Source organism: Megalobrama amblycephala, linkage group LG4 (assembly GCF_018812025.1).
Source record: "Megalobrama amblycephala isolate DHTTF-2021 linkage group LG4, ASM1881202v1, whole genome shotgun sequence".
Lineage (NCBI taxonomy): Eukaryota > Metazoa > Chordata > Actinopteri > Cypriniformes > Xenocyprididae > Megalobrama > Megalobrama amblycephala.
The window spans coordinates 50,396,680-50,423,103 of record NC_063047.1 but is presented as its reverse complement, the minus strand read 5'-3'; the positions used below and the strand labels follow the sequence as shown (position 1 = coordinate 50,423,103).

At 37.0% G+C, this 26,424-nt stretch overlaps 1 protein-coding gene across 6 annotated transcripts in view; it reads left to right on the top strand.

Annotated features, from left to right (window-relative positions):
- The window catches only part of smtnb (smoothelin b), an 88,906-nt gene that overhangs the window by 38,788 nt on the left and 23,694 nt on the right, over window positions 1-26,424 (top strand). For all 6 annotated transcript variants that reach the window (XM_048189825.1, XM_048189824.1, XM_048189827.1 and 3 more), the window contains 4 exons: window positions 756-1,204; window positions 5,640-5,694; window positions 7,785-8,291; window positions 14,666-14,739. In XM_048189825.1, coding sequence (XP_048045782.1) covers window positions 756-1,204; window positions 5,640-5,694; window positions 7,785-8,291; window positions 14,666-14,739 — 1,085 coding nt within the window. The remainder of the gene's footprint in view (window positions 1-755; window positions 1,205-5,639; window positions 5,695-7,784; window positions 8,292-14,665; window positions 14,740-26,424) is intronic.

The following is a 26,424-nucleotide window of genomic DNA, read 5'->3' as shown; positions in this document are numbered from 1 at the left end:
CTTCAGAAGGCCTTTATTAACCCCCCGGAGCCGTGTGGAGTATGTTTATGATGGATGGATGAGTATGGAAACACTTTCTTCAGCTTCATACTCGTTGGTCCCATTCACTGCCATTATAAAGCTCGGCTGCATCAGGATATTTATTAATATTTCTCAGATTGTGTTTATCAGAAAGAAGAAAGTCATAGGATGGCTTGAGGGTGAATAAAACTTGGGCTAATTTTCATTTGAAAGTGAACTAATCTTTAAGTCTGTGGCACGGTTCATTTAATACATACTCTACCGTTCAGACGTTGGGAGTCGGTATGATTTTTATTTTGATGGTGTTCTTCTGCTCACCAAGGCTGCATTTATGTGATCAAAAACACAATAAAACTGTAATATTGTGAAATATTATGGCAATTTAAAATAACTGTTTTCTAAGTGAATATATTATAAAATATAATTTATTCCTGTGATTAAAGCTGAATTTTCAGCATCATTACTCCAGTCTTCCGTGTCACATGATCCTTCAGAAATCATTCTAATATGATGATTTGATGCTCAAGAAACATTTGTGATTATTATTAATGTTGAAAACAGTTGTACTGATTCATATTTATGTGGAAACCATGATATGATTTGACTTTTTCTCTTTTTAGTCCACTTAAACTGCACTTAGGTCAGTATTTTAAATAAGACTCAATTGTGAAAACACACTTATTCTAAGCTATTATAGTGTACTTACAGCTATGCATCTGTCTCTTCTGCTCTAGACTCGAACCCTGACATGGTTTTAGTACTAGATCCTTTGGTCAGAGAGAAAGTCTCTTGCCCTCTGACCCAACGGATTCAATGCGATCATGGCTCGCCCTCCTCAGAAGTCATTCCATCGTACCGGGAGCGTTCGGACTCCGGAGGGTCGAGTGACAGCCACAGCTCTCATCAGAGAACGAGGCTGAACTCCAGCGCTTCGGACCGCAGTCATGAATCCCTGTCTACTGCTGAAGATCATCTGAGGGACCAAAGATCACTGCCAGCTGGGGAGGAAGTGAGAGCGGGCGCATCTCTGTCTGGTGTGAATTCAGAGGCTCCGCAGATGGATCGAGAGCTGAAGAAACTTGACAATGGCGTGGAGACGACTCACTTAAGGAGCACAACAAGTTCACAAGAATTCACACTGAATACGAGCAGTAAAAGGCCTGAAGACATCTCCGGACAGAAGGTGGGTAGAAGTGAAAGGTGTCTGATGGGAGCTCTTGCTCTGTTAGTTCCACCAGGAGGTACTATTTGTCTCTGTTTGAGATTGTCTTGTTTTACCTTCTGTCCTCCTGTACATTGAAAAACACTTCATTGTCCTTGTTACATGTACAGTAGTTACTATAGGAATAACTATAAATGATGCATAATTACATGCAACTAACTCTAAACCAAACCCTAATCCTATAGGGTCATTCCGTGTCAACTCAACCAGAGGTCCCCGGCTCAAATTTTTGATTTTATTAATATTTTTTCGGTAGAAAGACAAACATAAATAGTGATGAAAGCTAAAATATTAAATGTCAGAGATGAATATTTACTGAGTAATCCACTGTTTTGTAGAGGGGCGTCAAAATAACAATATTCACCTGAGATCTGGAGCCAAATAAGAGGAGTGTAAAAATGACTTTAGAAAGATGGCAACATCATTATTTTATTTTTACACAGAGATTGGTCGATCTATTAGTAAAATCTGTTGACTTTAGCAATCTTTGTTTCGTTATATGCCAACAGTGATTGTTCAAAAAATGGCAAAAAGCACTTCTTGTGTTTTTTGCCTCAAGTTTGCATGTCTGTGTATCTTAATATCCTTTTAGATTCTGGTTCTTAACAAACTTTCCTTTTGATATCTTCATTTTAAAGGCACTCAATGGTTCAATCTCAGATATATGGAGATCTTAATGCGGCTCCATGAGTACATTGGTAAATTGTACTTTTTACACCACTGTAAATTGGCTCCAAATATCAGGTAAAAATGCCCATTTTGACCCCCCTCTACAAAATAGTGGATTACTCAGTAAATATACTTTTAATATTTTGGCTTTCATCACTATTTATGTTTGTTTTTCTACAGAAAAAATATTAACAAAATCAAAAATTTGAGCCGGGGAAGTTTCCGTAATTTGTTTGATTTGACACGGAATGACCCTATCGTAATTACATGCAGTTAATTATTATTGCTCAGTACTTAAATGTATAATTACACTGTAACACGGACACCTTAAAATAAAGTGTAACCCAAAATTGGTGTAGAAACAGTTTTCACTGAGAAATTGCTAGTAATTTTTACAAAATTTACAAAAAAATGCCAATTGACCCTTCGCTGAGAGTTTGATTGACAAGCGATCTAACCAATATTAACGCCGAATCCGCCATTTTGTCTGACAAAGCAGTCAGGAGTTAGAAGATTAACCTCGGTGGACTTGAACTTGAAAAATGGTGTGTACTGACTTCTTTCCGCGTTTGAAACAACATTCCTTCACATGTTCGTTCATTCATGTTTATTTGATGCTATAAATGAACTAGTAAGAAGAGATGATGCCTCTTGAGCTGAGGCGCTACAGCAATCTGTCACAACACAGTAATATAGACTGTAAAAAAAGTTGGACGCCGCTTCCTTCCATTGTATTGAACTGAAGCCAAAACGGACGCCGATGGGTGCTGACACGTTACGCAAAAACGTCAAAAAAAAAAAAGTTTGGAGCCTGGGCATGCGCAGAAAGAATCGTCAGTGGAGCCCAGAGGCGGAGTCGCGGTATCAAACTTCCGCCCAGACGGCTGCGTCATCATTGATGTATTTTAAATAGCCTATATAAATTATACACAATTTAAAATTCTACCTATAATATAATAGGCTATTCTGTTTCTAGAGCAATAATATTTTTGAAACAGCAAATTCAGTAGATAAACTCTATATAATATGCCACTAGAAACAACTCTAAAATGTTAGAAACGGTCCTGCCATTTTTAATCAAGTTCAACTAACGTTACAGGAGATCGATTGCTGTAGACAGTGCTCTATAATTAATTAGAGTAGGCTATCATTAGTTTTATCCTGCTAATTATTATTTTATATCCATAAAAATAATTAGCAACTGCCAGATAACGATCACCTGCTTTTTTTCCCGTCATGGCTAACGTTAGGTGTGTTATCTTAACTAATAACGTTTATTAATTAGCTTATGAAGCCCACATTTAACGTTACCGAGAAAAGCTCAGATATCCGTATCCTGTAGGTCATTTAGTACAGTTTACTGCTGAACAACTCATTTTGAAAATTAATAGTTAATTATATATCTTGAATCTCCCCTCGAAGCCCCGACAGTCCTCAGAGAAGCTGTCCATCAACTGTGAATCATGATCGACATGCCCCACCAAATTGCTAGCTAAAATCAAACTTATCACAAAAACGAACAATTGAATATAAATCGGCGTGATAACAACTACCTTAAATGACCAAAACCATCTTTCGGAAAATTTTATTTGAAGCATAATTTATTTTTATGTTTTAACTTAAACCCCGCCCTCTCAATGCAGACGAATGAGACTTATGACCTGTACTGCATCCAGCCTCCAGGGGGCGATCAAAGAGCCCGCAGCTTCACTTTTCAGGGTGTATGAGGCACACCTGCACATTAAAGAGCCACAAAACGTTTTTTATCATTTGAATTTCTTAAAAGAAATTACACAATTTGAAAGCTGGGACTTTATCTTGTCTGTCGACGTGTTGTCAGTGTCCTCTTTGCTCCGCGATGTATTTTTCCCTCTGTGTGGCGTGACGGCACCATGGCTTGTCGGACAAAGCAACAGTAACTAAGGCGGGCGGGTCTTTGCGAAGGGTCAATTACCGCATTGAATTACAACATGAAATTTTGAAGGAGAAAAACTAAAATAGTGTTTTCCTATAAAACAAACTCCAGTATTCTGTTCCATTTATAACTTAAGTTCGAAGAACCATTTTTTACAGTTAGAGTAATCCATCCACCACTTGCTCAGACCTTCCTCATAACATTGTTAGCACATTCAGATGTGATTGAAAGGGAATCACTAAGTATAACTGTTACTATTGCTCATATATAGGGTTAATGGATTTTTAGCTTTCATGTGCATTGGACATATGTCGAATTCTGTTGCCTTTTGAAGAGTGTGCTATTACAATTCTGGCCTGGCTGATAATAAAACAAGCAAAAAACCTCTCATAGACTTCCATTGATATGAGCCATATCTAGAGACCAGAAAATAGATTCTACGGAGTAATATGCCTAAAACCACACCGAACACTTTAGAAGCCACAAACTGTAGCAATGTGCTACAACATACTGTTCCAAACCTTATAATATAGTGTAAATAAAATACACTACTGTTCAAAGGTTTGGGTTAGGTACAATTTTTAGGGGTTCAAGCACATAGCACTGAAACCCTATTGTAATTGTTGAAGTTTCCAAGGATTAGCGTTCTCCCTTAAAAGTGATCGGACAGTCCAAACCGCAAGTCATAGAGACTTGAAACTTTGAGGGCTGGTAGTACTCACACCGTCCACAATGTCACCAAGGCTTGCCCCGATCGGCCTGACGGGGGCGCTACACCGGTCAAAAGTACAAAATGGCTCATAACTGGTAAACGGTTAGGCGTAGACTCAAGTGTCTTGTATGCCTCGGATTAGCTCGTTGGAATTTTCGGGTATTTCGGATTTTTTTTAAATGGCTACTTTTTCAAATTAGTCCTAGGTTTTTTACCCGATCGGAACCAAACCAGTGCAGCAAGATTCTCTAGAGTCAATAGATATCAAATTTTTTTTGAAATTTCGATTCACGGTCTCTAAGGGCCGCCAAAACATTCGAAGTGGGTGGAGCCACTTTTACTAAAATGGCTATAACTCATGAGTGGAATGAGATATTTTCACCAAACTCAGCACACCTATGTAAGAGCTCATTATGTGGTCGCATGAAAAAGGACGTGGCGACTGGACACTTGGTGGCGCTATAACAGGGAAAAAAACTTTTAAAAGAATGGCTATAACTACTTCACCGTTAGGCCGATTGACTTGAAAATTGGCATGCAGTGTCTTCGTCCGAGGACATTGACGCATCTTAAAAAACATATCTGCCATTGGCCAATGAATTTTGAGCAGCTATCAGACGAGGCTAACGGAGGCCGATCAGAACGAAACTCGCTGAGCCTGTTTGACTCACGGCCCTAGAGGCCTGAGAGAATTTCTATTGAAATCAGGGGGGCGCCTTCGCGTTTTTCACGTGCATATAGGATCGTGTATCATGCAATTTTTCGCACACGCCCATGACATTTGTACCACATGGTAGAACTCCTCATTCTGAGCAACTTTGCCTCTAGGACCGCCTCTGTCCAGTTATTACAATTTTTAATAATTTTCTATTTGAATATATTTATTTATTCCTGTGATCAAAGCTGAATTTTTAGCATCATTACTCCAGTCTTCAGTCACATGATTCTTCTGAAATCATTCTAATATGATGATTTGCTGCTCAAGAAACATTTCTGATAATTTATCAATGTTGAAAAAATTTTCACATTTTTTCAGAAATATTTTATCCCATGTTTCATGTCATGCTCTGAGAGGTTGATTTTGAATTAATTTTCCTCAGGTTACATCAGGTAGAGACGCTCTCTTGACTTCTCTTCCTAACGGCAAGGATACAGGTGAGCAGTTCTGCATACACCACAGCAGAAGGTTCTCTAATAATAGATTTAGCCTGTGTCCTAGAATTAGTTAATAATTGCTTTATTATTTATAATCAGACTTTCTCCATTCAAATCTAACTTGCATATATTGCATACCTGGCAGTATAGTTGCCCAGCAGCAAGTTGATGTCCTTCTGCTTTTGTTTAAAGTTTCGAGATGTCACCCTCTCTCAGTCAGCGGGCCGTGTCCCAAGATCTTTACTCTTCTTTATGACCTAATAGGGCCATTACCACATTCACAGGCTTACGGGCCCAGTCCGGTGTAATGCTTTAATCAGTCTTTCCTGTCTCCTCCCCCTTCTAAAGAAACCAAAACATCCTGCATGACCCGTAGGGATGAAAAATCCCAAATGTGATGGAATTAATATCCTTAGAATTACAATTATTTATTCTTGGCACAATGAAATTAAATGGATGGCAAGTGAAGACTTTTGATTAAAGGGATAGTTGATGAAACCTAAAATGAAAATTCTGTCAAGTGCAGTTAAGCATATTTGAGTGCGCTGATCAATGTTTATATGACTAAAATTAAGGGATCATGTTTTTCTGAAGATTTGAATTAAACTGCTCAATATGCATAAATCTTTTTTTTATGCTTGAAGAATAACGAAAGTCTTATGGTTTGGAATGACGGAAGGTGAGTAATTGATGACAGAATTTTCATTTTTGGTTGAACTAGCCCTTTAATTCTCTTACTTCCTTGCTTCAACTGGGAAAAAAAGCAGTATTGTCACATGTGACTCTTCTAAAGTTTCAGAAGAGATCTCAAGGAGGTCTCTGATCGGATTTGCCAAGATACCAAAGTCTACAATCAAATGTCAGAGATTTAATAATTAACATTTCTCATCAACTTCTTCCAAGATCAAAATGATCTGAACTCTGTTATCAAATTTGTAGCTTTTGGTGTCAAAACTTCTTGCAGTCTTATTATATTATACTTTTTTAATGTATTCTTTTCAGATTTTAAAAACATTAAAAATCTTTAATTTAGAAATGTGATTCTGCATGACCATATTCTACATCCCTTAATCCTACCCAATACCTAAACTTAACAACTACCTATAAGCAGTAATTAGGAGTTTATTGAAGCACAATTCATAGTTAATTGTTAGTTAATAGTCAAATTGGACCCTAAACTAAAAGGTGACCACTTGTGCTGCTATTGAGGAAGGAAACGGGTAAGCTAAGGCACAGGATTGGTGGTATGGGTAAATTTAAAGGGTTAGTTCACCCAAAAATGAAAATGATCCCATGTTTTACTCACCCTCAAGCCTTCCTAGGTGTAAATGACTATCTTCTTTCAGACGAACACAATCAGAGATATATTTAAAAATATCCTGGCTTTTTTCTAAGCTGTATAATGGTTGTTAATGGGGGGGCCAGATTTTGAAGCCCCAAAAAATTCATCCATCCATTATAAAAAATAATCAATATGGCTCCATGGGGTTAATAAAGGGCTTCTGAAGTGAAGAGATTGGTTTTTATAAATGAAAATAACAACTCATTTCAAGTCGACTTGCGCAGTATGCGTACGGTCGTCTGCCGTAAACTAGTTATTTGAATTTATAAAGTTTTAAATATGGATATTTTTCTTACAAAAACCCATCGCTTCGCTTCAAAAGGCCTTTATTAACCCCATGGAGCCATATTGATTATTTTTTATAATGGATGGATGAATTTTTTTGGGCTTCAAAATCTGGCCTCCCCCTTCACTACCATTATAAAGCTTGGAAGAGCCAGGATATTTTTTAAATGTATCTCTGATTGTGTTCGTCTGAAAGAAGATAGTCTAGGATGGCTTGAGGGTGAGTAAATCATGGGATAATTTTCATTTTTGTGTGAACTATCCCTTTTAAGGTTTGGTTAAGGCGTAAGGGAACGGTCAACAGAGATTAATTACGTGCAGGTAATTTTTAAATCCAAAAGTACAATGTAAAAACATGTATGTATACAATAAGTGCATTGTATGAAATGATTAATTGTTAGTACATAGTTGTTAAAGACACTTAATATAAAGTGGGACGTAATTGTTTATCATTTCTTTCCAGATTTTAAAAACAAAGCCTCATACTCTGAGCCCTTCATTCGTGCAAACTCTGTTCGTGACAGGATGCGCAAGTTTGCCGAACCTGTTATGAATGTACCTAGAAGCGGCCACAGTTCTTCTCATTCTACAAACACAGTGTCTGCAGAGAGGTCCCGGGACACCCCGTCCTCCTCCATCCCAGAGAAAGAGAGGAATGCCACTGAGAACATGCTAGCCCAGCCCAAGCTTTTCTCCAACCAATCACACAACACAGGGGGCGGCTCACACTGTCGCACTGAAAATGTCAGGCGTGCGTGTAACGGTTCAGATGAAGTGCAGACTCCTGAGGGAGAAGCATCTTCAGGGACCCACGATACCTGGGGTGAAGCTGAGTCCAACATGAAGACCTTCCTCAGCATTGAGATCAAAGATGGACGAAACCCAACTTCACATTCTTCATTGTCGTCGTCCTCTACAGCTGTAAACATGACCCCTCGAATCATCACATCTGCTGCTCCAAAGAGAACAGGTAAGCAAATGATGATACTCTCTGAACAACTGACCAAATGCCATTCTTAAATCGAACCAAACATGACAAGTGTGAACGCACCCTCAATTTCTGAACTGTGTTCGGTTGTATTTTTTTGTGCTATTGGTGCCAATTTGCCAATAATGTTATACATTTTAATATTAGGTAGTCTAGTTTATAAGTTAGTTATTCTTTAGGCTGCTGATTTTTGTTCATGGTATTCAGCTGCAACAGAATGTTTTGCAAAAAGACATGATATCTAAATGTTTGACATTTTTATTTTTACCATATTGGAATCGAAACTGGAAATTGATAAGAACCGGAATCGATAGCAGAATCGGAATCGCTAAATTTCAAACCCTATTTACCCATTTGGCAGAGTTTTTGTTTCGTTTTTTTTAACCAAAGTGACATTTATTATAATAAATGTATACATTTTTGTAGTTTATTCAAACCCATCAATTCACCCACTATTGTTTTGGACCCAAAACTCATAACTGTGTACATGTTCAAGTGAATTTCACTAACAGAGCAATCGCACCAGGGTTTGTTTTAATGTGTGAACGCTGCCATCTGAACCCTGGTGCGCACCAAACAAGCGGACCGAGATCTCGGTCCGCTTCCAAACGTACCGTGGTGCGGCTCGAATGATAAATGAACGCAACATGGACCAAAGACATGTAAACGAACCAAAAACAGGAAGATGAGACCCTAAAAAGGACAGAATCCTCTGTTTTCCTCGTCATAGTCGCGAGTTTGCCCATCACAGACATCAGACGCCCATCTCCACACAGCAGATCGTTTGTGTGTGTGATGGAGGGATTCCCGCCGCTGTTTTGACTCCTTTACACATTTTATAAGCTCTTCACAAGTTCCCAGCTGGCCAAAATACCATCATATGCAGGCTACACACACACAACAAGCGCATTTACCTCAGCACACGGCATTGTTTTGGATGTTCGGTAAGTTTCGTCTCAAAACAGGCAATACGTCATAAAATCCGACCAATCAGGTTGTGAACGTATCCCTGTCCCTTTAGGTTCGGTGATAAAATTGCCAATATGAATGCTAATCGGACCAGGACTAAATGTTTTTTGTTTGTTTTTCTGATCCGGACCAAACGAACCGAGCTACAAGTGTGAACGCACCCTGAAATCAAATGTAAAATTGCGTTTTCTTTCTCAACTATTTACGTTCACTTAAGACATAACCAACTGTGTTTACGAAGATATTTTGACATAATTTGTGTGTATTTGTCCATTCAAGCGCAAGAAGATGTGAAAGAGAACTCAATTCAGTATGCGGACCGTATGAGAGGCAGCTTTCTGTGTGCAAGCTGAATGTGCCCAGCACAGAAAACAATGCGCAAGTACTGAATTGAGTTCTCTTTCGTGTCTTCGTGCGTTTGAATGGTTTAAAACCACATTAAAATACGCACACAGTAATCGATAAGCATAATTGAAATCTTAATTTTATAACAATTTTACAACAAAAACATTTTACAATGTTAAAACATTTTCAACATTGATCATCAGAAATGTTTCTTTAGCAGCAAATCGGCATATTAGAATGATTTCTGAAGGATCGTGACACTAAAGACTGGAGTAATGATGCTGAAAATTCAGCTTTGATCACAGGAATAAATTATATTCAAATAGACAACTGTTATTTTAAATTGTATTTCACAATATTACAGTTTGTACTGTATTTTTGATCAAATAAATGCAGCCTTGGTGAGCGTAAGAGGCTTCTTTTCCAAACCTTTCTTCTGCTGAACACAAAATAAGATATTTAGAAGAATATAGGAAACTAAGAAGTTAATGGGCCCCATTGACTTCCATTAGCATTGAAAAAATACCCATCAACTGTTTTATGATGACAGAATTTTCATTTTTGGGTGAACTATCCCTTTATAGCATCCTAGTCCTAAGAAATGAAGGTCCTGTATTCCTACAGGTGTGTTTGAACTGTATTGGTTATTGTGTAATCTCTTGTGTTGTGTTGAATAGCATATTGCTAATGGAAAGTTAAAATGAAATAATAATAAAAAAAAATCTTTCATTTCCTATGGGACAATTTGTCCTATTGATAATCATAATAATCATGTTGAGAGCTATTGTATGTGCTCTGAAAGATATAATTTTGTGTTGGAATTCTGTATGGAAATTTATATTATGGTTCATTAGGATTGGTTTCAAATGATGATTCTAAAAGAATTTCTTCTGAATTCTGGATTTTTGCCTAGGGTGGTTAGATCACTGGCCTAGACAGCTGGTAATGGGGAAAATGGAAAGCTAGTAATGGCTAAAAGACGATCCAGGTTATTTGGAAAGCAACATTACTATGCGTTTCACAGATGTTTTTATGAGGAATGGCAAGTGGGCTGATGGAACGAACTGGAGTGCAAGCTGTGCATAGTCTCAGTTTGGCAGCCATGTTGGAAATTTCACCCTAAAATGAAATAGTTCGATACATTCCTTCTCCATGATTCAAGTAATGTATGAGTAAGCCTATTTAGTGGCTTTGCATATAAACTTTTAAAAGAATCTATTTTGTGGAAACTGTTGTGGTTCTTAAAGTGGGAGTGGATTTCACTCATTTCTCTTGGATGTCACTTTAGGGTACTTATTTTAAGGGATAGTTTCCCCCAAAATTAAAATTCTCTCATCATATACAGTATGCACCCTCAAATCAAACCCTTGTTACTTATAGGCAGTTGAATGTCTGTTGGGGAGCATCAAAATAAAGTGTTGGCAGATAGTCAGACAGTCTACTAAAGCTAGTTGACAAGTAGTTGCAAAGTTGCTTATAGTTAGTAGAATGTCTAAAGTGGACCATCGAAATAAAGCGCTACCTAACATTTCGCAAAATGTCCAGGCTGTTTGTTTACATTAAATGAAAGTGAATGCTGACTAGCAGCTAGTAAAATATTTTCCAGTTGTGTTCTCAACTCTGTAGCTTCTTCAGTTATTTTCGTGAGTTTTTTTTTCCCTAAGTGTCTTTGGTGATACTGTGAATTTTAAGATTTGACCTTTTCTAAGTTCTGCCTAGAATGGTTTATTCTAACTTCCACTTCTTGTCAGTTGAACCAGCAGTGCACTACGCTCTCGACTTCCAAACACTTGAAACACTTTACAATAAGGTCTCATTTGTTAACATTAGTTAATGCATAAAGTTAACTAACACCCTCCTATTTTTATGCAAATGTTGGGGTATTGCATAAACACTGGATGTTAACGCCAAGATGTGCATAAATACTAAAAATGTAAATCTCATAAGACGGCATACACTATGATGGTAATGCATTTACTGAATAAATTCCCTGATGTGCATCAAAAAATGTGATTTTGTGCAATGGGATGACTAACCAGCGCACCATTCTTGTTGCACAGCATCTGAAATGTTGTTTTGTTCATTCTGAAACGCGTGAGCCAAAGTCTGTCATCAAAGTGATTACCTTCTAGAACTGTTTTACATAATTGCATTCCCAAAACACCAGGCGTCTCCGAAAGCAAGATAACATGACCGTGTTTATTTCGTTTCATCTGCTTGCTCTGAGGCGCAAGTCATTTATTACATACGAAAAAGACCCACAGTTCTTCTCCTACTGCAGAAACTTCAATTTTTTTTCCTATTGATATTTGGCACCAGTTTATCAGAAAGTGGCGATTTTGTTCACTTCGACTGGTGCGTTATTCGCAAATGTTTGATGCGATATTCCAATTTTGCACAGAAGTTAGTCGCAACTTATGCGAAACATTGCTATTGAACAATATATATATTGAGCAATATATTTTTTACAGCATTTATTAACCTTTGCTAATCTTAGTTAATTATAATGTTCACATTCATGTTGGTTCACAGGGCATTAATGTTAATAGTACAGCATTTGACCTTATAAATGTATTTGTAAATGTTGAGATTGACATTAACTAAGATTAATAAACGCTGTTGTTTATTGTTAGTTCAAATTAATTAATGTAGTTAACTAATGCTAACATTAATGGAAAACTTATTGTGAAGTGTTACCATGAATTGCACATTTTTTTTCTTTATTTTCACATGGATTGAAGCGGATCTCTTTATGCACTGATAGTGGGTCATGTGAGCAATATTTGTTTACAATTTTGAGTTTTTTAGCTATTTTTTTGAGCTATTTCCAGACTTAACATTCATTTGTTAGGAATTAGTTTCATATTTTGCAAATTTGCATGAAAATAAAAAGGGGAGGAGATGAAGTACATTTCATTTGATTTAATTCACTGGATTATCCAAAAATAATAGACATTACCACATGCTTATTTCATACACTTGCTGGGTATTCAACCATTTTTACTTATATCCAGCTATATTTCAAGTGTGTATATTTACCATAGCTATGCCATATATACCATCACAATGATATAAAATAACAGTTATATTTTGGTTTACTGGCACGTGTGCCTAAGGACCCCTGTCATATAATGATAATTCACATTGCAGTTCACCCTCTTTCGCCTGCCTGATGCATAAACACAATCACTATTCTTCTCATTTTATCATATCGCTCTCTGTCTCTCTCTGTCTGTCTCTTCTCAGTATCATCAACAGACCTTATTTGTCATAGTGCCACAGCTCTGTCAGATCTTCCTTTTTTGGAAGTGCTTTGCTCATCCTTGCCTCTGAAAGGTCTCACAGGCAGTGAAAATGTACTTGAAAGCCTCAGGATATTTAATGCTATAGACCTGCAGTAAAAGAGTGTTTACCATCTCACTGAACCACATGCCATATTGTGTAATCGTTCGTTAGCTGATGGAAGACCCCGTAAACCGAGCAGACTGCTTTATTTAAGAACAATGTCCACTCTTTGATTTCATCAGCGCTGGGTTGTTGGCCAAAGAGGTTTTTATTGGGAATTTATTGACGCAAACCAGATCTCTTGGGATAAAACACAAAGGTTTCAATGAGCAGTATGAAGTTTTGGTGAAAAAACCCAACAGAGTTACTTTATTAGATAAGAGAAGACAAATCAAGGCATTTGGAGACTTTTAAACGCAAGTATTGTACATACACTAGCGTTCAAAGGTTTGGGTTCGTTTTTTTACTAAATGTTTTATAAAGAGGTCTCTTATTGTCACGAAGGCTGCATTTCTTTGATCAAAACAGAATTTTCAGCATCATTACTCCAGTCTTCAGTGTCACATGATCCTCCAGAAATCATTCTAATATGATGATTTGCTGCCCAAGAAACATTTCTTATTATCAATGTTGAAAACTGTTCATATTTTGGTGGAAACTGTGATCTTACTGACCCCAAACTTTTCAACAGTGTTGCATAATTTTTTAAATGTCTTTAATTCCATTAAATAGTTTGAGACAAACAAATGGAAATCCTTTTTAAAATGCTTAGGCTGTAATCATGAACAATTTGAAAAGTCATGGAAATTCATTGGTCAAAAAGACCGGGAACTCTGGATTTAAAATGCATGAAATACCCGGATGATCTACTACGTTTGTCAAAATGTGCCGTATGCAACCAGAGCACACAGAATGAGACTGGATCCCACAATGCAATGCGACTAACGTGTGACAGTCAGTTTCATGTGATATCAAAAACAATTGTTTAAACATCCGTTTTTTTAGCAAATTATTCGATCTGACTGACAAGACCATATCACACAAAATCGGATACAGATTCAAACATTTCCTAAGATGATGACTGGACATTACCAGTGTTATTTTTTTAGCACCATTGAGATATGGTTATATATTTTATTAACTCCTTCCCAGCCATGATGTGTCATAGCGCCCCCTAAAGTACAGTGAAAACATGGAAAGCTGGAAAATCTCGTCAAAAAACAAACAAACAATATAACTCGTCAATGGCAGGGAAAGATTTATTAGTTTGATTAGGCTTTTGTTTTCATATTTTCTGTTTTCATTTTAGTTGTTTTAGTAGATCAAGTTAAACTAAATGAGCTGAAAACTAGCTAGACTAGCTTAAATAAGTTTAAATTTTATTTCAAGTAACAGAAATGTTACGCACTAATGCGGCAAGCAGTGTGCTTGCATCCCATGCCGAACATAGCCAGAGAACACGGAGGGTGCCGAGCAGTGTTTACATTAGCAGTAATGTGACCATGCTAATTTATGAGCCCTATGTGGTGCCATTGTGGCAGCTTACATAACAGACTTAAGGCTCCACTTCAACCTCCATCCACTCTGACCGAAGCTCTATTTAACATCTAAACAGTGTTGTGTAAATATTTCTTGGGGTGGCATGATGTTTTCAGATCGTACACCATCATTAGACATTCTTAAGAAGCTCAGTCTCATCTAAATCTTGTAACTGTCTTCACTTGTTCTCATTTTGCTGTTTTCCCTTGTTTTCTCAGAGCTGACTCTTGGTTTAAGAGCGACACCGTTCAAAGTTACCAGCTCAAGTCTCTCATCTGGATCCTCTGTTAAGGTATTTGACATAAAACAAATCTGTATTTGCATGCAAACGAGACCTTGAAAGCCTCTACTCAGCAATAGTCTCTACTCACCATTTGCCCTGAGTAGTTTAATATTAGTTTTTCATAATAATTTCTCTGACCCTTACAATTAATCAAATATTTCTTTGCTGCCGTGCTTTTATGGCCTTTACGTAAATGCCGTCTTTGCACGTTAAATGAGTAACAGTGCTTTGCTGTGCTCACATACGGTGTTTCTATGGGATCTGATTTGTTCCCTCATAGAGAGACACTCACCTCTGAACTACAATTTCACTCATTAAATCGTCTCATCACTCACTAATAAAACAGTTGACAAGCGTAAACAATTCACAAAAGCTTCAGAAAGGAAGTTCCAATGATGTTGTTTCCTCTGTGTGAAAGAAACCCTACAATGGCCTGTGGATATCACGCACACTTTCACAGATTAAAGTTAAATCAAAATTCAAAACTGACCCTATATGTTCTTAATGCATGTTATTGGTCTCATTGTGAATGCTTCATCCATATATAATATGATATAATATAATATAATATAATATAATATAATATATTAATATAATATAATATAATATACACTTTCAGCATCATTACTTCAGTCTTTGGTGTCACATGATCCTTTAGAAATCATTCTAATATGCTGATATCATTATATTTGCTGCTCAATAAACATTTCTGATTATTTTTCGCTGCTTAATATTTTTGTGGAAATCGTGGCTCCTTATTTTCCAAGAATCTTTGATGGATAGAAAGTTCAAAAGAACAGCATTTATTTAAAATAGAAATCTTTTGTTATTACGGACACTTTTGATCAATTTAATGCATCCTTGCGGAATCAAAGTATTAATTTCTTTAACACTAGAACCAGGGTAAAATTTACCACTGGCTTTGCAAATCTACATAACAGTCTCCCACCCCTCTCTGAATACAGACACAAAGAGGAGAACACAGATACTTAGTGCTTAGTGTACAGCGGTAACCAAGGAAACGCTATATCGCTGCTGTTCCATAAGCGCCACCTACTGACAGAGAGTGAATTTGCATTTTCATTTAGTCCCTCTGCAATTTTTGTTTTGTACAGGTGTCTTATGTATCATAATTTCACAAAAATATAGTCAGACCAGGCTGTTTTTGCTGTAAATCTTGAAATTATATAATCAAATTTAAATCAAAAACAACTGCTCATGCTACAGAATCGGCAAATTTGCTTGTAAAAAGAAAATTGGACTTGAAGATGAAAAATCTAAATCGGTGCATTACTAATAAAAACATATTAAATAAAAGTCAATAAAAAGTAAATAAAAATAATACTTTTATTAAATAAAGTCTTTTCGCTGTAAAAACAAATGCCGTTGTCAATGAGCAGAGTCTTTTTCTAGTTTTCTTGCAAATTAATTTGTAGTTTGTTGGGTTAATATTAAATGTAACTGTCAGCGCACTAAGGTTCAAAAAAGGTAAACTTCAGGACGATCCAAGGCACTCAAATCATGTAGAGAAACTATTTTTAAAAGCCTCTATTTAGGCTTTTAGTAAAGGCTTTTAAAAATAGTTTCTCTACATGATTCGGGTGCCTTAGATTGTCCTTAAGTTTACCTTTTTTTATGCATCCAAAGAGCACCGAGACGGAACTCACACCCCTTGCAGCACTTTGGCATTTTTTGCTTTTCAAAAAAGGTAATTCGGCCCGCACATGGTTACATTTTTTCCTATCCTCAACCCAAAATGAGTTTGACACCCCTGCTCTAGACATTACTTTGTGAAGACAGTGGCATAATACGTTTTTTACCCATATCAAAACAGTAGGCGTGTGCATGGGTAAATTTTACCCACTGGCGGTTTTAGGTACACAACGACCCCTGGCGGTTCTAGTGTTAAAAGAGAGCATTGACCCAGAACATTTGAATGGTAGTAAATGTGTCTGCACTCATATCAATCTGTCTGTCAGCCCTGTGGTCTCTGGGATCTCATACATTACTGTTAGTGTTGCCAGATCTCCCTAGAATAATAAGGCCAAAACAAGCGACTTGCCTCACCAAAATAAGACCTAATACGGGACTGAATTCTTTAAATAAGCATAAAACAACATGACTGCCCATAAATAAGTGTCTTAATGAAAAACTAAGTTTATAAAAAGCAGACATGGCAACACTGAAAGAGAGCACACTCTTTACAAGCAGCATCTTTTACGAGCACGAACAAAACACAGCGCCTCTGTCAACAGTGGTTTACTTTAAATTGTCTGACACAATACGTCTCTAATCACTAAGATAACTTTGGTCACAAATTGCAGACACCAAACAAGTTAAACTGTTGCCATTTTTTCTAGTTCACAGCTGCACGATGCTAAAACGTTTGATTGACATCATAGCAATTTTGGAAGTGACTCTGATTCAGTCTCTGTGTCATTCTCATTCGCTGTTTACGTCCAGCACTTTCAGCTTCTACGTCAGAACGCCGGCTCGTTATCTCCTCTGTTACTAGCTCTAAAATGACATTTTGGAATAAGCACTGGAGGCTTGGAATGAGATTAATAAACTGAACAATAAACTGAAGCTCGTTCTATGACACATCCTATGATATAACTTAAGATACGTAATATCGACGTAACATTACAACTTGTTTCGGCACAAAAGGATGCAAATGCCATTGAACTTTAAGTTACGCACTAGCGAGAGAGAGAGAGAGCTCATGCACGTTTTCACGACAGCGCGCTGAATAACGGGTAAGGATAGAATTTACTGTAGATTTCTATAAAGTTCTCATTATAATGCCATGTTTATGGCAGATCTGTGCTTAATTTTAAAGGTCCCGTTTTTCGTGGTTTTTTGAAGCTTTGATTGTGTTTATAGTGTGCAATATAACATGTGTTCATGTTTCGCGTGTAAAAAAACACAGTATTTTTCACATAATTTACTTATCTGTATACCGCTGTTTCCACTGTCATAAAAACGGGCTGATGACTTCCTTGTTCTATGAAGTCCCTCCTTCAGAAATACATAACGAGGTCTGATTGTGCCAGCGGTTCCTGTGTTGTGATTCGACAGCAGCTTAGCGAACCCAGAGCCATAGAGAGAGCGCACCTTGCCCGGAAAGGTCACGCCTCTTACCATAACGTGTGCTGCACATAGTTTTACATGTGGATTATTGTGGTGTCGTGCCGAATGAACACAAAAGACAATAATTCCCGAGAGACTGAACTCTTTAATCTCCACAAGCAGCGACAGAAAATGTACAATGTTAGCACTCACTCAGAAGAGTACCTCATACGGAAAACAGCCATATACATAAGCATAGTCCCCTCTTGTGGCCATTATGTGCACTGCAGTCCAACATTAACTATTGCAGTAAGGATACCACAATTATAATTTTCGGGAACCGAGTTAAACATAAATTGTAACCATTGATCTCTAAGTACAGCGTCCCTGGGAAGGCCAAACAAAGGTGATTGGACTGCGGGATGAAAATAACAGCGTTTCGACGACATGGCGACAAACACACTCTACAAACGCAACTCTTGCTCTTCTCCGTGGGAGCGCAACAAGACCACGCCCCTTTTTTGTGTATTCCTGTGGGCGGAGGTTAGTCAAAAAACTGTTTTAGTGACGTCATTAAAGAAGGAAGTAGAGGGATGTAGTCCAAACTGCCCGTTCGATGTAGGCGACTTCTGTTAAATAAAATATCTCGCTTGGCATTGAACTTTGAGCTTTAACATTTTACAGATTTTATTTATACTCTAACAACAACATTACACACTAACTAAAGTTTGAAACATGGGATCACAAAGAACGGGACCTTTAATCACATTATTAAGTGAGTCCATAAATCGCCTGCGCTTTTTCAAAGCCATGCGAATTATGCCATTGAACAAATATGACGAAAAATGCACTGCTGCATTATTATAACATCAGTATTTTTAGTTTTATTTGTTTTTTAAAGAAACATCTAAAAGCAATATGACCGTCTCAAATAACGGGCATTGCATTTGAGCATGAAACTAAACACTGATATGCAGCGAATTCAGCATCTGAATAAATGTTGATATCCCGACCCAACGCATCCTATAGTAGATTAATCAGATGTAGCTATTACAACTTCATCTGCAAAAGGTTTGCGAATGCAAACGTGAGCTTGACCGAAAGTGTAACTCCGGTTGTGCTTTAAAAAGAGTATTACTAATATTTCAGCAATATTTTGGATTCAGTTTGCACTTTCTGATCAACCAAAATGTTATTTTACAGCTAAATTAATTACGAATAAAATTGAAAGGATATTTTCAGCACAAGATAAAAGCTTGGCGCTGCACAGCTTGCACTGAACTGTATTTTCATCTATCTTGTCAAAGTGAAACTAGACATCACTACGTGACTTCGAGGCCATTTTCTCTCTTCTCACGTCTTTTGACGCATGCTGTGGAAAGCTAAACATTCGGAGCTCAGGTCGCCGCCCAAAGTGCTACTATAACCAATCAGGAGAAAAAAGAAAAATACATTTCGATCATCGTTTACATGATCGATCGTCGCTGTCATGGTCGAGTACTCGAGTACTCAGTCACTGTTGCACATCCCTAGATGAGATGCGTAAGAAATTAGTCCTACATACAAGTGTTTGAAGGACAATAACCTTGCAAATGTCTTGAAATAAAATATACTATATAGGGGTGGGACAAAATATCGAAGGCAATATATCGTTGTCCTCCTCTTTGATATGATAATTGATACATTAGCACCAAATATCAATATTTTAATTCTCTGCTCCTAGCGTCACTGCTTCATGGCTCCTCGAGGTGGCGCTCAACACATGAATGAGGCAAACGTGAACATAAGTTAACTAGCCTAAGAAAAAGAGGTTTTTTAATTGGATGGAGGACAGCATTTTGAGTAAAATAATAGATGCCCCAGCCAAGTTTAAGTGCAAAGTCTGGAAAACTTGCACTTTGTATTCATAGTAGGGCTGTCAAACGATTAATCGCGATTAATCGCATACAAAATAAAAGTTTGAGTTTGCCTAATATATGTGTGAGTACTGTGTATAATTATTATGTATATATAAATACACAACACATTTCTCTTAAATATATAATTTTTTATTTATGTACAAAATATTTTTATTTATATATAATAAAAATTATATAAAAATATAAATAAATACATATACTTGTAAGTATTTCTCAAATATATACATGGATGTGTTTGTATTTATATATACATAATAATTACACACAGTACTCACACATATATTAGGCAAACTCAAACTTTTATTTTGTATGCGATTAATCACGATTAATCATTTGACAGCCCTAATTCATAGTTAGACAGATATCGTTATGTCTGTCATTATAGGATTGTCTAGCAATATACTGATTATCGCAGAATTGCTGTATTGCTGTACAGAGTTACTGACACTGGGTCATTGAATTATTAGAAAAATAATGCAACAGCTTATCATCAGTTATTTCATATGTAATTTACATGTGCTTTAGTATGTTAGTAAACACATCAGACAGTCTACTAATACTCCAATGAGAGTAAGTTGACATGTAGAATGTCTAAAGTAGACTATTGAAATAGTGTTACCTGGCCTTTTATTTCATTAGTACTATATTATCTGCAAGTACCTTTTTTAAATATACTTTTAAGATTTTAGGTACACTACAAGTGCACATTCAATATAAATAAGCACACTTTTTTTCGCTTAATTAAAGGTAAAATATTTGTAATTCATAAGAACAAGTAAACAGACAGATGATTTTTTTTTTTTTTTTTTTTTTTTGCTGGTAATTCCCTCTGCTTCTCTAACGCATGTGGGGCAGTGTGGTAATCTCGTTAAAGGATAAGTACTGACGGTTCATTAGCAGGTTGACAAGGCTTTTCCTCACAAATGAGGGATTAATATCTCTGTGTGAAAGCAACGGGGAAGAAAGAGAAAGCCTTGAGAGAGAACACAGACAGCAGGGATCATGATTTGAAGGGAAACTTGTATACGAAAATCTGGTCCAGAGGTAAATATGAGTAGTATTTGAGGAGCAGTATGTGATTGCGGTGTTGTGTAATAGCAAACATTCAGCTGAACCATTGTGCACATTCTGTGAGGGTTTGGTTGAGCTTTATTACAGATACAATGACAACTGCGATGACAGACAAATGTCTAGCACTGTTGATGTTAACAACTGATCGTAAAGGATGTATTTGGGTGGTTGTAAAATGGATATTGTTTCCCCTTTTGCTTCTCTGTTCCTTTTAAAGGAATTTCCTCGATGGTGATTTGAGGTACAGGCTGTACTAGATGTAGGTCAAACTTTTTAGCACTGATGCAGGGTTTAGAGAGTGGTTTGATGTGAAAACCAAAAGATCAATGGAAAGTTGTCTAAAACTGTCCCAACCACACCGACTGAAGTTTTCAACGTGAAAATCACAGCCGATCAATATGTGGAGGGGTTTTTGGACCAGTGAAGACCAGTAATGGTGTGTGTGAGGTTACAAGCAGGACATGAGTGAAAAAAACTAAGCGATCACCAAAGTATCTTCTGCACTCTAAAAAATGCTGGGTTAAAACAACCCAAGTTGGATTGAAAATGGACAAACCCAGCAACTGGGTTGTTTTAACCCAGCGGTAGGGTTAAATGTTTGCCCAACCTGCTGGGTAGTTTTATTTAACTCAACTATTGTTTAAAAATTACTGTATTGCTTAATTAAAATTAACCCAAAGTATGTTGGAAATGAACATTTATTAATGTTCAATGAATAATTATTAAACAATAAACATTTATTAAATTGCTTATTAATACATTTATATTAATAAACTATTAAACTATTAAATTTATATTAATAAAATATTAAAGCTTATTAATAAACATTCACCTTTTGTCTATTATTGTTGCCTCTAATTGCATCTGGTTTTTAATTTCCCAACTATTTTGGGTTCATTTTAAGATAGCCATATAGCAATTTTTAAACAATAGTTGGTTTAAATAAAACTACCCAGCAGGTTGGGCAAACATTTAACCCAACCGCTGGGTTAAAACAACCCAATCGCTGGGTTTGTCCATTTTCAACCCAACTTGGGTTGTTTTTAACCCAGCATTTTTTAGAGTGTGGTTTGAATTTAATATTGTTTTACAATATTATTCTTTAAATTGTATTTATTAGGCCTTTCAACATTAATGTAGCTGGAGTAGTCTGTCTTTGTGTTATTTCAGCTATTTTATACTGTCATGATTTAGTCAAGACACTAGTGATGAAAAGGCGTGGACAGGACCCTTATTGCATACGCATTTGTAGGAGTTTCACTTTCAGACGCAAAATTATGTACTAAGAATGAATCGTGCAACATGATTTACTAAGGTTTGTGCTACTCAATTTACTGGTATTTGCACCATTATTTAAAAGCATGTCTTAACCCATTTTGCGCTTGACATGCTGCGATGGTTTCTGCCGGGAGGAGAAGAGAGAGCGTGTGACGGAAGGGAAGGAATTTTCTCCTCTCGTCTTCTTTTATTCTGAATGCCAGAGGAAGACGTTATTCAAGCATATTGTTTGCCAGGCCATGTTATTTTTAATTTGCTGTTGTTGTTAGCAGATTACCTGCACCTGGTTATCATCAGCTCTGCTTGATTTGCGCTGCTCTTGATAGATTGTGTTGGTCATGAAATGAGCTGCTGCGTCTTTGCACTTTGTCAGTAGATTCACTGGAGAACTTTCCACTCCCATCTGTGCTTTTATGGGATTGTGGTCTCATGCTAATTTGCCCTGTTTAGTAAATCTGGACTTTTGTCTTTTATGTGTCATTCTTTTGTTTTTACAAGGGTTGGGTGTTATACATAATATACGCCAATATTTTTCAGCCTTTTGACAAAAATCTAAATATTTCTCGACATTTATATATTTGCTCTGAAATGGGTTAAAACGCGTGTGTCTAAATGTTTAGTGCAACAAGTTAAACACGGTAAAAATCTAATAATCATGCTGTGTTTTCCACAGATTTTTACTAAATGAACACAAAGAATAACATAAATTCAGTAACACTTTAGTATAGTGAACACATACAAACTATTAACTACAACTTTTCCCTCAATAAACTCCTAATTTACTGCTTATTAATAGTTAGTAATGTAATTAAGTTAAGGTTTGTATGTAGAATAAGGTCATGCAGAATAAGGCATTAATATGTGCTTTATAAGTATTAATAAATAGCCAATATTCTAGGAATATGCATGATAATAAGCAACTAGTTAAAAGTAGTTAAAACAAAAAGTGTTACCATAAATTCTTTATATGCACCAATGTAACTAATAGGGGTCGGCAGGATGACCAGATTCATATTTCACAATATACACTACCGTTCAAAAGTTTGGCGTCAGTGCATTTTTCTTTTTAAATGAAATTATTAGAATGACATCAGAACCCGGAAGACCAATTCGCCCCTGGTTTCCTTGAGATTTTCCTCTGGGGTTTTATAATGTGGATTTTCAATTTATGAGCAAAATAAAGCCTGTGGTAAACATAACTTGCCATGAATGGTGTATAAAAATTCAACAATTGAAAATGATTGTATTTATTTTTCTTTTAAACCAGTATACCTCCCACCATTATATATAACAATACAATGGCACAAGGGGACTTCCATAAACTTTTTTGAGTGATGCAAATGAAAGTCGTTGAAATAGACAGTGTGGAAAAATGTGGCCATAATAAATCCAACTTCTCAACTCAACCTTTTCAAGAAGATTGTCATATTTACTACTGATTAAGATGCTAGTAAAATATCTTGACACTCACATACTCACAACTAGCCTACTGAAACTACGTTCAGACTGTCTATTTTGTGTGCATATTTGATTGAAATCCGAGCAGATTTAGTAAGTGTGAACGGCAAAAAATCACATGAAATGCAATTTTTACAAATATGTTTTGAGCTACATTCACACACGTAAAGCCAAAACATTTAGATCGCCCCCTGATAGCTGGCTGCAGTATAGGTTATAAACCCCAACTTCTCCATGTAATCGAATGGGACACGAGCCAAACTAAAAAAAATTAAACTTCAAATCATTTTTTTTCAAAGATTGTTTTTGTCTTTTTAGGTAGTTCTCATCATGCTGACATATGTTCAAGTGTTCGTTTTCCCAGTAAGTTTGGTTTTAGTTTATTTGAGTAAAAAAAGGTTATTTTTAGTTACTTGGAGTGAAAATGGGGTGTAACGCCATGATTGACAGCTGTTAAGTAATTGAGTCTGTGGGAGCAGGACCTTGATACCGCGGCTCCACATCAGAATCACTACTACTCAGACTCGGGCTTCAATTTACATAATCGGCACACAATGTCAGTGGCCATTTCTGGGATATTTTGGCTTCATTTTTCTACAGTGGAAAGAAGTGGAGACACATCATCCATCTTTTTAGTCATCTGTCTTTAGGAATCTAATGATCACATAAAAGTATCAAAATCATTGTGATACACATTGTATTGGTTAACTTTTAGTCAAGAGCAAAATAAAATTCATATATATCACCCTAGTATTTGTAGAATGGAATAACGTCATTGATGCCATGTTCAGTGCTAGTGAACATACATATTTAAATACTTTGCTTGTGTAATTTGTGCTATTCAGCTAGCTGCTAACCACAGTTCCACCGACTATTTCTGGATATCCACCACACAATGCCAACCTGTACTTTTCACTGCTCTTTCCTAGAAGGAAGAAGTAACTTCAAGTAATTTCATACGTGGGTGCCTGTAAGGTGATGTTCCAAGGAAAACAGACTTTTTAAAACTTTCCCCAGGAAATACTGCATGTCTGTTTCTTCCGGTTGTACATGCATACCTTAATTCTTCACAAGCTTTGTTTTGTGGGCACTCTTTACAGCTGGCAGTGGTATATTTAGATGCTCTGTTTTAAACTATGCAAGATATTTTTAGTTGCATGGCTGTCAGTAAGTCTCAGCAGAGCGCCTGAGGGTCACGCATTGTTGCTCGAATGAGACTGGACTGATTGGAATAGCTGTCTGAGCCTCAAATATATGCTGACGCAGTCATGCTATTGAATGATCTGTCATCTAGGTCAACAAGTTCAGAGGTGGTTTTGGCCACTCAAAGTTTCCTAATGACAGCTAAAGCACGTTTTAGTTGCTGCGCTACATCAAATCAAGGCCAAAAATATGAAACGTGACACTGGACAGTAGCGCTTTCAATTAATTGCTTGTACAATGGGGGTTTATATAATATACAGTAGTGACAAATTTACCACTCATACAGATGCATTGTTACTAAATAGTGATTTAGTTTGGCTTACTTCCAATTATCCCATCAAAATGGTCATTTTAGAAAAGCCAATGTTATTGTAAATTTTTCATATTTTGCCTGGTTGGGACAAAGTGTCCAGAAACAAGAAATGAGTCTGCCTACACTGTAAACATGTTGCAGAATGTTTCAGTTCAATGATAAAGCAACCTTAAATATGGCATGAAAAGAAAATTCACCTTATTTTTTACAATCGACTAGAAGCTCTCATTCAGATCTGCCTTCATCCAATCAACAATCAACATTAAAATCAAGGATAAATTGCAATTCATGGTATTTCAACACAACTTCTCACATATTTGAAGGTTGCTATTGAGGGTAAAAACATCATTATGTGACTACGCATTACTTTACACAGAGTTTACAACCTACTAACTACATTTTACCGAATAAAGTCAAAGTTCGTTGCAAACTGGCTAGCAGTTAGTAAGCCTCTAGAGTGGACTTTTTCAATTTAATAAGAACTTACCAACGGTTGGTGCAACCCTACCCTGCTGATGCAGTACATCTGTTACTAAGATTTAAGGTTTTCAGACACCTTTACAAAAAAGCTAATAAACCGTTTATGCCTTGGACTTGCAGAGCATGTGCATGCGGTCACATTGTTCACCGTTGCCCTGCAGATTTGTTCTCAGCTAGTGAAAGGTGTGAAGGACAAGAGCTCTAAAAAAAGAGAGCCAGGGGCTTAGGGGTGATTGCCTACTGGAATAATGGCCACTGTTGATAAATAGATGACTGTGGCACCTGAGTTAGCAGGGGCTCTGGGGCCTCCAGCTGCCATGGCGACAGAATTCCAAGGCTCGCCATTGGCTGACGTGTTGGACAGCTGATGGGGGTTTGGAGTGAAGCATAAAGGGCTGTGGTTTGTCTCAACTGTGTGTCTAAGTTAGGTGTATGTTGTGAAGTCTGTAACTATTACAAGGCGATTTGGTCAGATTGTTCTTATAGACTCTAATTGTTGGAGTTTTTCATATTATTTGGCACCTAGAGAAGCTGCTAACCATACCATGCCTGGTGTCAGCTTGGACCCCATGCCAAATCTAGGCGACGAAGTCAGCCTCCCGCTCCGTCTGGATCAAGATTGTGCCGAGTCGGGCCTAGAGGCTGTGATTGGAGACCTTTTGTTACAGACGGATGCAGACAACGAAGACGGAAAAGCCAGCGATGAGCGTTTTTATGAGCTGGATCTCAATCTTCAACGAGCCGTTCAAGAGATACATTGTGATTTGAAGGTTTTCGGCAAAAGTATCCAGGCACGTCTGGAGGAAGCAACAGCCCAGGTTACGCCTGTTGTCGAGGCCATCACCAACTTACAGCAGGAGAATGCAAGTTTAAGGATTCTGCAAGAGAAGCTTGCAAGGCAAG